The 12,641-nt window shown below is 44.6% G+C and overlaps 2 protein-coding genes across 2 annotated transcripts in view; both read left to right on the top strand.

The window, feature by feature from the left end:
• The window catches only part of ELF1 (E74 like ETS transcription factor 1), a 65,655-nt gene extending 59,950 nt beyond the window's left edge, over nucleotides 1-5,705 (top strand). The window contains exon 9 of the mRNA XM_061457278.1: nucleotides 4,016-5,705. Within this exon, the coding sequence (XP_061313262.1) occupies nucleotides 4,016-4,631 (616 nt within the window). The 3' untranslated portion in view covers nucleotides 4,632-5,705. The remainder of the gene's footprint in view (nucleotides 1-4,015) is intronic.
• A 2,134-nt stretch (nucleotides 5,706-7,839) lies between these two features.
• Nucleotides 7,840-12,641, top strand: part of SUGT1 (SGT1 homolog, MIS12 kinetochore complex assembly cochaperone) — a 28,780-nt gene continuing 23,978 nt past the window's right edge. The window contains exons 1-2 of the mRNA XM_061457283.1: nucleotides 7,840-8,019; nucleotides 8,100-8,145. Of these exons, the coding sequence (XP_061313267.1) occupies nucleotides 7,991-8,019; nucleotides 8,100-8,145 (75 nt within the window). The 5' untranslated portion in view covers nucleotides 7,840-7,990. The remainder of the gene's footprint in view (nucleotides 8,020-8,099; nucleotides 8,146-12,641) is intronic.

Here is a 12,641-nt window from a genome sequence, read left to right as displayed (position 1 = left end):
GTGAGACTGCATGGGTCAGTAAAAAGGACACTGTGCTTGAGAGCTGAGTCCTCTGTCTCTGTCTGCCTGATGTAAAGAGATTATCTTGTCCAGGCAAAGCTAGACAAGAACAGGCAAGTTCTGCCCTCCCTTTGGAGAAGGTTGTGTTCAGTCAGGGCGTGAAGGCATCAGGTGCCTTTCTACCTCTCATGGACATTTCCCCCCAAATTACCTAAGCAGCTCCTGTCTGTGTGGCTACCCCTGCAGAAGGGCAAGTGGCTATGGGGCAGTGTGTTGGGGTGAGGTATTGACAGGACTGCTGATGACTGAGGATCATGTACGTGAGCACAGCTGTGGAGGAGAGCTCCTGAGATGCATTTGGCTAATGCTACCTACAGTACCCCAGAAGAGATTGCCTCTCAACTAGGGCATCTGAATTGGTTCTGACAAGCACGTCCCACCCCCTCACCTCCCTCAAGCTCTTCCTAGCTTGACTCAGTGAGCTGTTTGCAACCAGCTAGCTGAACAAACTGGGAAAGTCCCTGGAAATATGCCTGTTTATCTCGAGGGCATCATTTTCCATACAGCTGTAGAGTGAACATGTGTGTTGGAGAGGGAATTCTCTTCTGTTACCTCTCTCTGTGTATTTCTTAATATTGCCCTGTTTCATTTGCTTTTTGTGCTGTGGAATACCTTGTTTACCTTGGCTTGTAGCTTCAGGTTTTAGTTTGTTTTTTTTTTATCTTCTCCCTTTCTCCATTTCATAAATTTCACATAAATTACTGTGAATAAACTTGTTTTTCCTGCCTGTCACTTACTGTTTGCTTTATCACTAGTTACCTCTTGATGAGCTCATATGATATTGCACAATTCTCATCTGTTAACAGTACCAAAAGGACCAAGAAATAGATGATCATGTTCTGCCAAGCTAAATGACCTTAGGATTTTTGTCATTCTTTTCTCAGTTGTAACCAGATGGCTTTATGGCAGTATTTCCTTTTCCCCACTGTTGCTCAATGTTCTTGTTCTTTCTGTAACCTCAGCAGAAACTTTTGAAGTAATCACCCAATAGATTTGTACTTTAGGGTAGGAAGGGCATTAGCAAATTGACAGTGAAATTCAGAAGCATACCAAAACACACAGAATCTGAAATAATGTAGCCCATTGTTAACAGATCACCTTCAGGAGTGTGTACTTTATTTTTAAACAGGCAAAATGATTAACCAGACCTGTTGTTTTGGGGTTTTTTTACATAGTGATATTCAAGACAAATAGTTTGAGCAGATAGATTTTTAGTCAGTACACAAAAGAGTTGTCTGTAGTCTTACCAATTGAGGCAGATGTCTTGCTTGGCTACCATTAGCATAAATAAAAATGTGTATTTATGGTGTTGTGTGGTACGTAATTCAGTGCTTGTACAGACATCTGCTGCATGCTTTCGCTGTAGCAAGTTCACACTGTGTGTATAGATATGTGCATCTACATGTTTATGTATGTGTGCATCATACATATCTATCTTGACTGATAGAAAAGATAAAACACCTGGAGTTAACTGTTAGTCACGGGATGGTGCACAGGTATGGGACTTGCTTTCAGGAGGAACAAAATGGCTTAACATCAGGATGCAAATACAAATGAGACAAACTGGCTGGTTTGGTGCTTTCAGGCCTGTTGTTTCTAGTTCTTTGCAAAACATCTTCTGCACTGATTATATCCACTTCACACTTTTTGTGGTTGTCCTTTAAAGCCATTTAGCAGCCAGAAGCTTTTATTTTTACTACATTGTTTAAAGCAAAAGAGTTAAATAACAACAAAGTAGTTTCAGAGTAATACTTGGGTGGCTTACAAGCACGGGCTACCAGCTTCAGCTGCTGCTTTCAAACTATTTAGTTGATCTTAATCCTTCAGGCTCAAGTTTCTTCATGGATTAAACAGCTGGCTTGGTATCTGCTCTGATACTTCTAATGCTTTTCTGGTGGCTTGCGTCAGCTGCCTGTCCTTCGTAGCTGTTCCACTTAGATTGCTGGTCTCTAGACTTTTATGTCTTGATCTGGACCTATGTGACATTCTGATTTTATTGCTAGTTTGTTTAACTGTAGGCAGGTTTTTTGTACTATTTTTTAAAAAGCCAGTGGATGCCGTCATCCTGTTCCTGCTTCTGGCACAGACGTGATTTTTCTGCCAAGGTCCCAGGGGAATTGATGGGGTGAGGTGGGAGATTTAGCACTGATTACCCTGAGCAGACATGGTTGGTGTGAGTCATTCTGAGGTTTGCACTTCAAGCTTGGCTGTTTGGATTTGTTGTGTAGCACTAAGTTCTCAGAAGCTGGCAGAAAAGAAACGATCACTTCACTCTGGCTGGTGTTTCACCTCCAGCCAGCCCCCATTTCCATGAGCTGCTTCTGTGGGCTGCCTCTAATTGTGTGAAACAGGAGTTCAAGACTGACACTGGTGTCAGCCACATCAAACTTTGTCTCTTGGCTATTACGGCCTCTCTGATAAGACCTACGTGGGAGCCTCAAGGGCAAGGATTTGTATTTGTTCTGCTACAGCAGCATTCTCGGGTACTGCAGCTTTCCTTCTTGTGAGGCAGATTGTGTTCATCATATTACCAAACCACATATGAGGTGGGGTGAAGACTGCCTACAGCAAGGACTGGCAGCTGGAGGATGCTCAGGGGGTGCTGATGTGCTCTGATCCCGATACCAGCTGGGTTACTGGAGCTGCTCTTCCTGGAGCAATTTTTGGAGCTCAGCTAGAGGCCTTTCCCAGAGGACTGAGCTGAAAGGGATCAGGGAAATCCTCTACAAATATTCCTTCACTTGTTTCTGCTGCTGCATTAAGAAGGGGGAATGCAGCTCCTCAGGGGGCTGGACTACCACCACCAACAGAACAGCATCCACATTGCCCCATAGCGTCAGCATCGCGTAAGTCCTGCCTTGGTCAGCTTTTCGTTGTGACTCTGTGTTGTGGTAGCAGTTGTGACTGTGATAGCCAGAGCATAGTTTAAATCAAGTTTTGAATATGCTGAGTCTGGTCTGACTGGTCAGTGGCTAAATGCTGGCAAGTAGGATTTTGGAGAGCTGTGAAAAATAGGTACTGCATGGGTACAAAACAAAAAGATTTATCAGAGAGAGTGTGGCGTGGTGAGAAGGAGCAAGCTGCGGGAGGGTGTCAAAGCAATTGCCAGCTCCTTCCTCTTTCCCTCCCCTGGAAATCCTTCACTTCACCAGGAGTATGTTGTGGCTTGGGGTTTTTGTTTGTTTGTTTGTTTTGTTGTTAATTGCATGGCTGCAGTGTATGTGTTTTGGCCACATCTCTAAGTCACCGCTGTCTGTTGTAGTTGTGTACCAACATGTGGCTGTCAAGCCTCTGATGTTGCTGTACATACAAAGAAGGTAGTAACAAGGTGCCCAAGTCTGTGAGCCTGCAACTGATAGAATCATTCCTAATTTAAACAGATGTTTTGGGAGCAAATTCTTTCTGTTTCTTTACCAGAAGGAGTGTGCAAGCCTGGCAGATCGAGAACCGTGTGTCCTGGGAATCTGACAAGGCTGGCCAGGCTCACTGGTTACAGTGCAGATACTTTTACATATAGGTAAATGTAATGTCAGGGGAATTGAGGCCTGATTTAGGAGTTCTTTAGGCTCATGACTTCAAAACTACTTAGGGTACCTTGTGAAGCTGATGGCAACTGTATAGTAGGTCATGCTCATGATGTTGTTTGGTGCCCGAGAAGGAGATTTCAGATGCAATTCCCAGGTTTTCTGGTGAACTACTGAACATCTCAAAGGCAAGTTTGGCAGTGGTGCTATTGCTCATGCAGGGTGCCTTTACTCTGGGAATGGTGTTGCTGAATTCAGGGGTCAGGTCCAGTTCTTGTTTTTTTAGGAGAGTGCCTGCTACCTCTTTTGAACCATTGGGTAAATTAAATGTTCACGATGCAAAGTGATTTTTCAAATAGTAAATCTGTAATTGTTTTTCAGACCTCAGAGTGGAAGTGTTCTGACCCTCTCCTCTTTTCTAATCTTAATAGGACTTTACAGAATCCAACCCAAGTTCCAGTGGTTGTGTCTCCTAGCAGTCAGCAGCTGCATACTGTAACACTCCAGACAGTGCCTCTTACTACAGTGATAGCCAGCACAGATCCAACCTCAGCAACAACGTCCCAGAAATTCATTTTACAAGCCATTCCTACTTCACAGCCCATGACGGTCCTTAAAGAAAACGTCATGCTACAGTCTCAGAAGCCAGTCTCACCTCCTTCCTCAATCATGCTGAGCCCAGCACAAGTTCAGCAGGTGATCACCAGCAGCGTGCAGACAGTTTGCAATGGGACAGTCAACATGGCTTCGTCTCCATCCTTCAGTGCTAACACCCCCATGGTAACGTTCTCGCCCAGCAACTCACAGGTAGCTCATCCCTCTGGCACGGTGATCACTTCGGTTATTAAAGCACCAGAAACAAAGCACAGCGACGTACAAGAGGCAATGAAAGAAGATGACAGTGACAAAGCAGGTGATACTGAGCAGTCGGAGCAGAGATTCCAGCAGCAACAGTTTGTGATGGTGGTGTCCAGTTCGAATGGCTTCCCATCTGATGTGCAAGTGAAGCAAGAAAATGAGCCATTGGAACCCAGTTCATATGAGTAAATTCTTAAAACTAGCAAACAAACAAAAGACCCTGTGGATGATTATTTTCATAAATGTGATGGGACCTCTCAGTTATGTATATATATGATTTGATTCTGAAGCAAGATGTTGCAAAGCTCCTTAATTTCTGCAGTTAATTGTTAGAATTCATGCTTTAGAATGGATTTTGATTTTCTGTTAATTGCTAAATGTCATCATATAAATAAAATGACATATTACTCATGTTTCAAAATACAGGCATGAAGGAACATGCTTTTTACGCTATGAAGATTTTCTCCTGAGGTTGTTGGCCAAAGTTTCAGACTTCTTTCTTATTGTATGTTTTCAATCTTCTGCCGATTTACATTGCAGTAACATTACTATAACCTTTTCTGTTTAATCCCTACATGTATCACTTAATTCCGAAGCAACAGTTACTTTTAGTGGGACATTTTTTTCATTCCATGTGTATGAATTTTTATCTGTTCCATACTGGTAAATTACACCAGTTCTAGACTTTGATAACCAGGTATCCTCTTGCATTTTTTGCAGCACAAGCTCTTGTGTGTGCAAAATTGACTATACACTCCTATTGAGAGTATACAAAACATTTATTCCAGTAATGGACAACACCATGTCTCTATTTTATATGGAAACATCAGATATATTTAATTACAGAAGCTAACGGCATCACTACAGGTGCCAATGTTTCATGCCATTTTGTGACTATGAAGCTTAACAGTCTTGCTTTCTACTTCAGATTATTTTGTAAGGGGGGAAAGAAATTAAATATATACAATTTATACAGGTATTTGGAGATTAATACTGCTAAGAGTTCTTTTTTTTTTTTGATTGTAAATAATGTACATTCAATGTCACAGGGAGGTTTTTTCAGCTAATTTGTTTCCATACAAATTTTTGATAGATGCAAATAAGATCATTATGTTTAGAGGTCTAATGTTATATGTATTCATATTACAGAGTGAATTTGTATTTAAAGACAAATTTTTAAATGATGGAGCCCTCTGAACCTTGGGTCCTTGCCTTTTGTATTTTTAATTGGTTTATTATGAAAATAAATCAAGTGGAAAAACATTTTTCTGTATTTATTCTACAGTGGTTTACATTATTATGACTTTTTTTTGACCATTATAAATAACCACACTACACTGAGAAATGGGGCAGCATGATTAATCAGTGTGGGTCTGTGGTGGGACAGGTTTTAAACTGACAGAAGGTAGATTTTGATTAAACATTAGGAAGAAGCTCTTACCTGCAACGGTGGTGAGGCACAGGTTGCCCAGAGAAGCTGTGGCTGGCCCATCCGTGGCAGTGTTCAAGGCCAGGCTGGACGGGGCTTGGAGCAGCCTGGTCTAGTGGAAGGTGTCCATGCTGGATGAGCTTTAGGGACTCTTCTAACCCAAACCATTCTGTGATTCTATGATTAAATTAATCTAGGAGTTTTGTTGATAGGGGGATAAAAATTTAAAGATAAGCTTAAAGGTACTAGAAAAACTAATGGGAGCAGAACTGCAGCAGAGATAGTTTGGCCTAGTTGAATAGAATTTTACAGATTGTATTGAACAAGCAGCTCTCTGCTCTACCTGCCTGGTTTAATTCAGTGTTTCATTGCTCTGACTCCCATGCAGTCATGCTTCCACCTGCAGATCCAGCATTTCCATTTCAGGAAGACTGGCTGTACTCAAACCAGAGCAACTGCTGCCAGCTGACCAGGGGCTGTTTGTCCAGCAGCTCCCTGCAGCTGGGCAGTGTTGGAAATACTGCTAGGAATGAGGGTAAGCGATGTAGAAGTGTTACCTAGTGCAGTCGTCATCCTGAGCACTGTTCCAGATTGATGAAAACACTAGAGAGAGAGACTGGGGCTTTAAACCTGACTATAAAATAGGGACTTCTTCCTGTAGAACAAGTATTTCATAATACTCGGAAACCTGAAGTGATAACGCTTGACTGGCATTAGTGTTTTGTTCTGCTGATTTACTGGAAACATGAAAATAAAATAGCACCGTAAAGTTACAGCTTTGCCAACAAAACTTCTTGCCATAGCTGCAACTATTACAAAGAGAAAATGGTTTGTTTATGCTTCATTTATGGCAGTTGGCTAAGAGAAGATCTCCAGCAGGCAGTGACGTGTCTCCCACAGCAGTGTTGTGTAACGAACAGTAAATGAGAATCACTCCATGATCGTGTTCTTAAGGCTCCAGCTTAACAGCTGGGTGCATCTGTACTTTTGGCTCTCCTTAGTACAGCAGCCTGGTCTAGTGGGGGGTGTCCCTGCCCAAGGCAAGGGTGTTGGAACTAGACGAACTTTAATATCCCTTCCAACCCAAACCATTCTGTGTTTCTGTGACAAAGGGAGAAGCTGGAGTGAATCATAGATCAGGGCTCACATTTTGGAGTCTGAGCAACTCTTCCCCTCCCACAGCTGCCCGTGTGCCTGTGGCAGCAGCCAAACAAAACACCGAACGCTACTCAGAAAGAAAAAAAATGAATCTGCTATGCTTTCCTGCATGCGTGTGAGGCTGCAGGGCAGAAAAGGGACCTTTCTTTACTGAGGTGTTTCATGGAATGCAGTGCAGGGAGGAGGAAGTTGTGATAGGACAGGGGGGATGGCTTTAAACTGAAAGAGGGGAGATTTTGATTAGACACTAGGGAGAAACTCTTCCCTGTGAGGGTGGTGAGGCACTGGCACAGGTTGCCCAGAGAAGCTGTGGCTGCCCCACCCCTGGCAGTGTTCAAGGCCAGGTTGGACGGGGCTTGGAGCAACCTGGTCTAGTGGAAGGTGTCCTTGCCCGCGGCAGGGGGTTAGAACTGGGTGGGCTTTAAAGTCCCTTCCAGCTGAAACCATTCTTCGAGGTCATGAAGGGGGGAGTCAGCTGCGCCGCCGCCGGCAGACCTCACCGACAGCCAGCGGCGGGTGCCGGCACCCTTCAGGCTGGGGCGGGAGGCGGTATTTAAGCTTCCGACGAGCTCGGTGCCTCGGAGGCGGGCCGCTCCTGCACCGTGGCTTCACCCCTGTTCCTCTCAGTCTCGCACCCCAAGTGGCGCCCACTCTTTTCTCCCGTGTATGCCTACACGCCGTCCGGAAAGCCCTGCCCGCGACTTTGGCAACTTCAGCACGGAAACAACCGCCCCACAACCACCACGGCGGGAGGAAGAGGCGGGCAGGAAGCTTGGTGACGAAGAGGATCCACACTTGCCCTGGCAACCATAACCGCCCCGCCTCACTGGTGAGGCGCGGGAGGAGTTTGAGGCGCTGGCTCGCCCCTCTGCATCCCGGCAGGCCCTGCGCAGCTGCGGCCTTGGGGCTCGTTGCACGGCGCCTTAGCGGCTCCAGAAGTTTCCTGGGGGCGGCGGCCGGCATGGCGGCTGCGGCAGCTGCTCCTCCTCGGTGAGCCCCTCACCCGGCCAGGCCTCCCCGCCCCGCTGCCCTCTCGCCCGCCCGCTTACGCCGTTGTGTTTCCTCGGCAGGTTCTCGGATGGGGACATCGACCGGGACCCGGGGGCCGCGGCGCAGGTGAGGGCCGTGTGGGCCGGCGGCGGCTCGGAAGCGGTGTGGGGGGACACAAGGCACAGGCCTCGGGTGGTTGAGAGTTGCCGAGCCGTCGGTGCTCTGGGGCTGGAGGCAGCCGGAGCTAGCAGTGTGCCCAGGGCGAGGAGAGCCTTGAAGCGTCGTGCGGTTGGTTCCATTGGTGCGAGCGGAGGACTCGCAGAACCTCCTCTGGAACCTCTTACGGGTGAGGACTGTCTTCGGAGCTGTTCAGCGCAGTTTTGACAGAGCACTGGTGTTACTTGTGCTGCAGAGAGGGAAAACCCCTCACAAACGAACCAACTTTGGTATAGGTACATTGCAGTTCAGATAACTAATTTGCGATTTGTGGTTAGAAAAGCTCCAGTCTTATTAGAGACATTTATTCAGGCTTTACTAGTTCCTTATTCTGCCATGATCTGTTTTTTTTCCCCACTTCCTGTATTTTGTGGGGACTGGAACTGTGTTTTATTTCATCTCAACATAAAAAATAAACTTCTACAGTAAGAATGGTCCTTCACTGGAACAGCCTCCCCATGGATGCGGTGTAGCGTACATCACTGGGGAGTTTCAAGGCATGACTGGATGGGGTGCTAGATGATGTCACTCTCCCACGAAGGCTTGGACAGGATGATCTTCCAGGGCCGCTTCCAGCCTGGGCTGTCCTATGATCCTATGCTTGTACCTGCTAATATGTATTAATATGCTTTCAGAGGTTATTTTTAACCAAAACAGAGAAAACGGAAGTGAAGGGTGGATAAATGTTTCTATTTAACATACTTGGAAGGGGTGAGGATACGAATAGTTCTGCTTGGATGGAGTAGGTGGCAAAAGCATAAGATGATACTAAATTATCATTCCCATAAAGAAAATGGTAAAGCTAAATCTTACAGTTCTTTTGGAATTTGGCCTGTAGCTTGTAAAAGCTTTTCAGAAGAGAAATGGCATCTAAAAAGCAATTTGGAATAAGTGAATATATTTGGTACAGTAAAACTAATTTAGGGTCTAAAAAAATAAAAGTAATTTTCTCATTGTAGCAGGGAAAACTCACCACCAAACACAAAAATCCTCAACATCAAAAGGTCTTTGGAAGTATTAACAAATACTATTAAAATATGCATTTGGGTTTGGTTTTTTTTTTGCATTTACATAGTTGCTTTGATTTTCTAATGTCTGTTTCAGGTCATTGTACATTCACTTCAGAACAATAACACATTGTACAAGCATTATTGAATATCTGATACAGTAATACTGGTGTCACATGTGTAGCCTTTTTTTTTAAAGTACTGAGTTGGGTAGCCAGTCGTCTTGACAATCTCTGAACCTGTGAGTCCCATAGCTCAGAGTAGAGTTTAGCTGACTTGGAAGCTTCGATCTACAAGTAGTGTACCATGTTTGCATGATCTTAGGTGTGGTCTTCTAGCTCATGTACTTAATATTTCTAATTTGGGACATGATACCATATAAATAGGGCTATGTAATGCTTCCACATCTGACTAGAGCTGTGCCCACTTGGCATGGCATTTCTGCACTGTGTCCTCAGGACTTTTTATTCCTTGTAACTGCTGGGTGCAGCTGCTTCTGATCCTGAATTACAGGATGGTTGAGGTGGGAAGGGACCAGTGGGGTCATCTAGTCCAACTCTGCTTCTCAAGCAGGGTCACCCAGAGCACATGGCTCAGGAGTGTGTCCAGATGGCTTCTGAGTATCTCCAGGGAAGGAGACTCTGCAACCTCTCTGGGCAACCTCTCTGGGCAACCTGTGCCAACACTTAGTCACCCTCACAGTAAAATTATTTCTCATGTTCAGGTGGAACTTCCAGTTTTTTGAGTTTATATCCATTGCCTTTTGTCCTGGCACCATGAAGAAGAGTCTGGCCATATTCTCTTGACACCTCTTCAGATTATCTACATGCATTGATCAGACAACTCTCTCTTCCCCCCCCCCCCTCCCCCCCCCCCGGAGCCTTCTGTTTTCTAGGCTGGACAGGCCTAGCTCCCACAGCCCTTCCTCATAGGATGCTCCAGTCCCTTAATTATTCTAGTAGCCCTTCACTGGACTTACTCAAGGAGCTCCATGTTTCTCTTTTACTGGGGATCCCAGAACTGGACAGAGCACTCCACATGAGGCCCCACAAGGGCTGAGTAGAGAGGGAGTACTACCTCCCTCAGCCTGCTGGCAGCACTCTTTTTACACAGCCCAAGATACCATTGGCCTTCTTGGCCACAAGGGCGCATGGCTGGTTCATGGACAGTTGATGTCCACCAGGACCCCAGGTTGTTTTCTGCAGAGCTGCCTTCCAGCAGGTCAGCCCCCAGCTTGTACTGGTGTATGGGGCTATTCCTGCCAATGTGCTAAACCCCATACTTGCCTGTGTTGAATTTCAAAAGGTTCTTCTGCCCATCTCTTCAGCCTCTCTAGATCCTTCTGAGTGGCAGCACATCATTCTGGGGTATCAGCCGCTCCTCCCAGTTTTGTATCATCAGCAAACTTGCTGAGGGTACCCTCTGTCCCTTCAACCAAGTCATTCATGAATTAGTTAATACTGGACCCAGTATTGATGCTTGGGGGATACCACTAGTTGCAGGTCTGCAACTAGACTGTGACACTGGTCACAGCCCTCGTCATCTGTCTTTAAATGCTGTCTGATAAAGTTGTGAACTTTTCAATGACTTGTTATTTTATATTGAAAAGATAAGTTACTGTGGGGAGACCAAAAGCACCTTTTAATTCATACAAATGTACCGTTAGCATGAAGGGACCTGAAATTTCCCAGCATATTTAGAAATAGATTTGCAACTTGGTTGCATGGTAAGGGCCTTTAGAGTGAAAATACGTAGAAAACACTTGAATGTTTGTGAGGACTATGTCTAAGCTTTCTCTAAGTAACTGTTGCTAATGTGCATAATCTGGAGTTCCTGGTGCTACTTGAGTATTGGCTGGCTTTTCCGATAGCTGTGTAAGGAGTAACTTCAGCTTGTGTGTGTCTGAATCAGATATGCTTATGTACTGGTAAAAAAAACTGAAACCCAAACAGAGAGCTGAGTTTCACACTCTTGAAAATGCTTGGGTTCGGTTTGCTTTGCTGTGCTTTCCTGGGGTGAGGGCTGGTGGTACAGTTGTATCTGCTGGTTCTAATCAGTACTTCTGTCGTCAGTGTAAATCACAGGGAATAATGTTTGGAGAGAGAGGTGACCTGCACGAAGTAACTCTGCTTGTGAAGTGCCTGTAAAGTTCATTGTCAGAGTTGGACCCCACTTGGTTTTGAGGGTCAAAGGCTGTATTTCATCTCTCAGCACAGCATGAACCCATTTTAATAATGGGTTACCTCATATCTCTCCCCTGTGGAATACTTATGGCCATGAATATTTCCAGAATGAAGACTGCTTTTGACTTTAAATCTTAGGGAGGCATTGGTACAATTGGATCAAGTTACAGTTGTGTGCTGCCTGCCACTTTCTTCAGAGACCCACCAGCTGTATAAGCATAGAAGACCAGACTTAAATGCTGTACCTAGAGGTAGATTTGTGTATCTTAAACTGGTAAGAACTTGTGCTACTGCTGAAAGAAGCTCTTCTGGCCAGTTTAACTCCTACTTGACATAAACATTGTATGTGACATCTATGAAATAGAACAAGACACTGATACCAATTAAAAGGCCTTCTGCTCTTCCTTTTTCTCTGGCGTGATGGGACAGTTTTTACAACTGTGCTGTACTAACATTTTTGCAGGTTTAAAGCCTATATTTTAGCTACATTCGTATTTGCTGGATTCTGACTAGAAGTCTGAGAAGAAGTCAACTTAGCAAACAGTTACTGTACTGTAGCTATGTACTGTGGTGCTTTGGAAGACTTACTGTCTTCTAGCAAAGAGAATTTCTTTCACTAATAAGGAGAGAATTGGAGATGCTCTTTCCAGGTGTGTGCATTGTATCACTGTGATTTTATTCTGTTGTGCAAAAGTCATAAGTTTTATAATACAATTATTTTGGTCTGTATACCCAGTGATTTCCCTAACAAGGGACTACGTTATATTTATTTCCATTGTGCAACAGTATTTCCTGTTAGCCTTGTGCCCTATAAGGCTTTTGTTCTCCTGCTTTTGTGTTCACCATAAATCAGAACAATCTCTTATGCTCAGTAATATCATGTAGTGTGGCTTTTCATCATGTGTTACAATGCTTTGAGCATGTTTTCCCCACAAGAGTGTTTTGGCATACTGCATGTTGACTGCCAAATTCCTAATACTGATCCAACAGACCTGTATACAAGTATGCTGAGAATTGTAGGAAGGCCTTTGGAATATTCAGGATCACCTGTGCATTAGAATTCATGTTTAAGACATTTGAAAGTCCTGTTTCCTTCTCAGTAAGAAACAGGCTTCTTGAGTTATAGCTGGCAGATTCCTTGTACTTCACACTCTGATGGTTAAGCTTTGCGGGTGAGAACTGAGAAAGAGGTAAACAGTCATGCCAGCTAGGATAT

The sequence above is a fragment of the Pezoporus flaviventris genome, unplaced genomic scaffold, assembly GCF_033815535.1.
Source record: "Pezoporus flaviventris isolate CSIRO_AGI_PZ_B2104156 unplaced genomic scaffold, CSIRO_AGI_Pfla_v1 ptg000025l, whole genome shotgun sequence".
Lineage (NCBI taxonomy): Eukaryota > Metazoa > Chordata > Aves > Psittaciformes > Psittacidae > Pezoporus > Pezoporus flaviventris.
The sequence above is the reverse complement of the archived record's forward strand: the minus strand, read 5'-3'. Positions and strand labels throughout refer to the sequence as shown.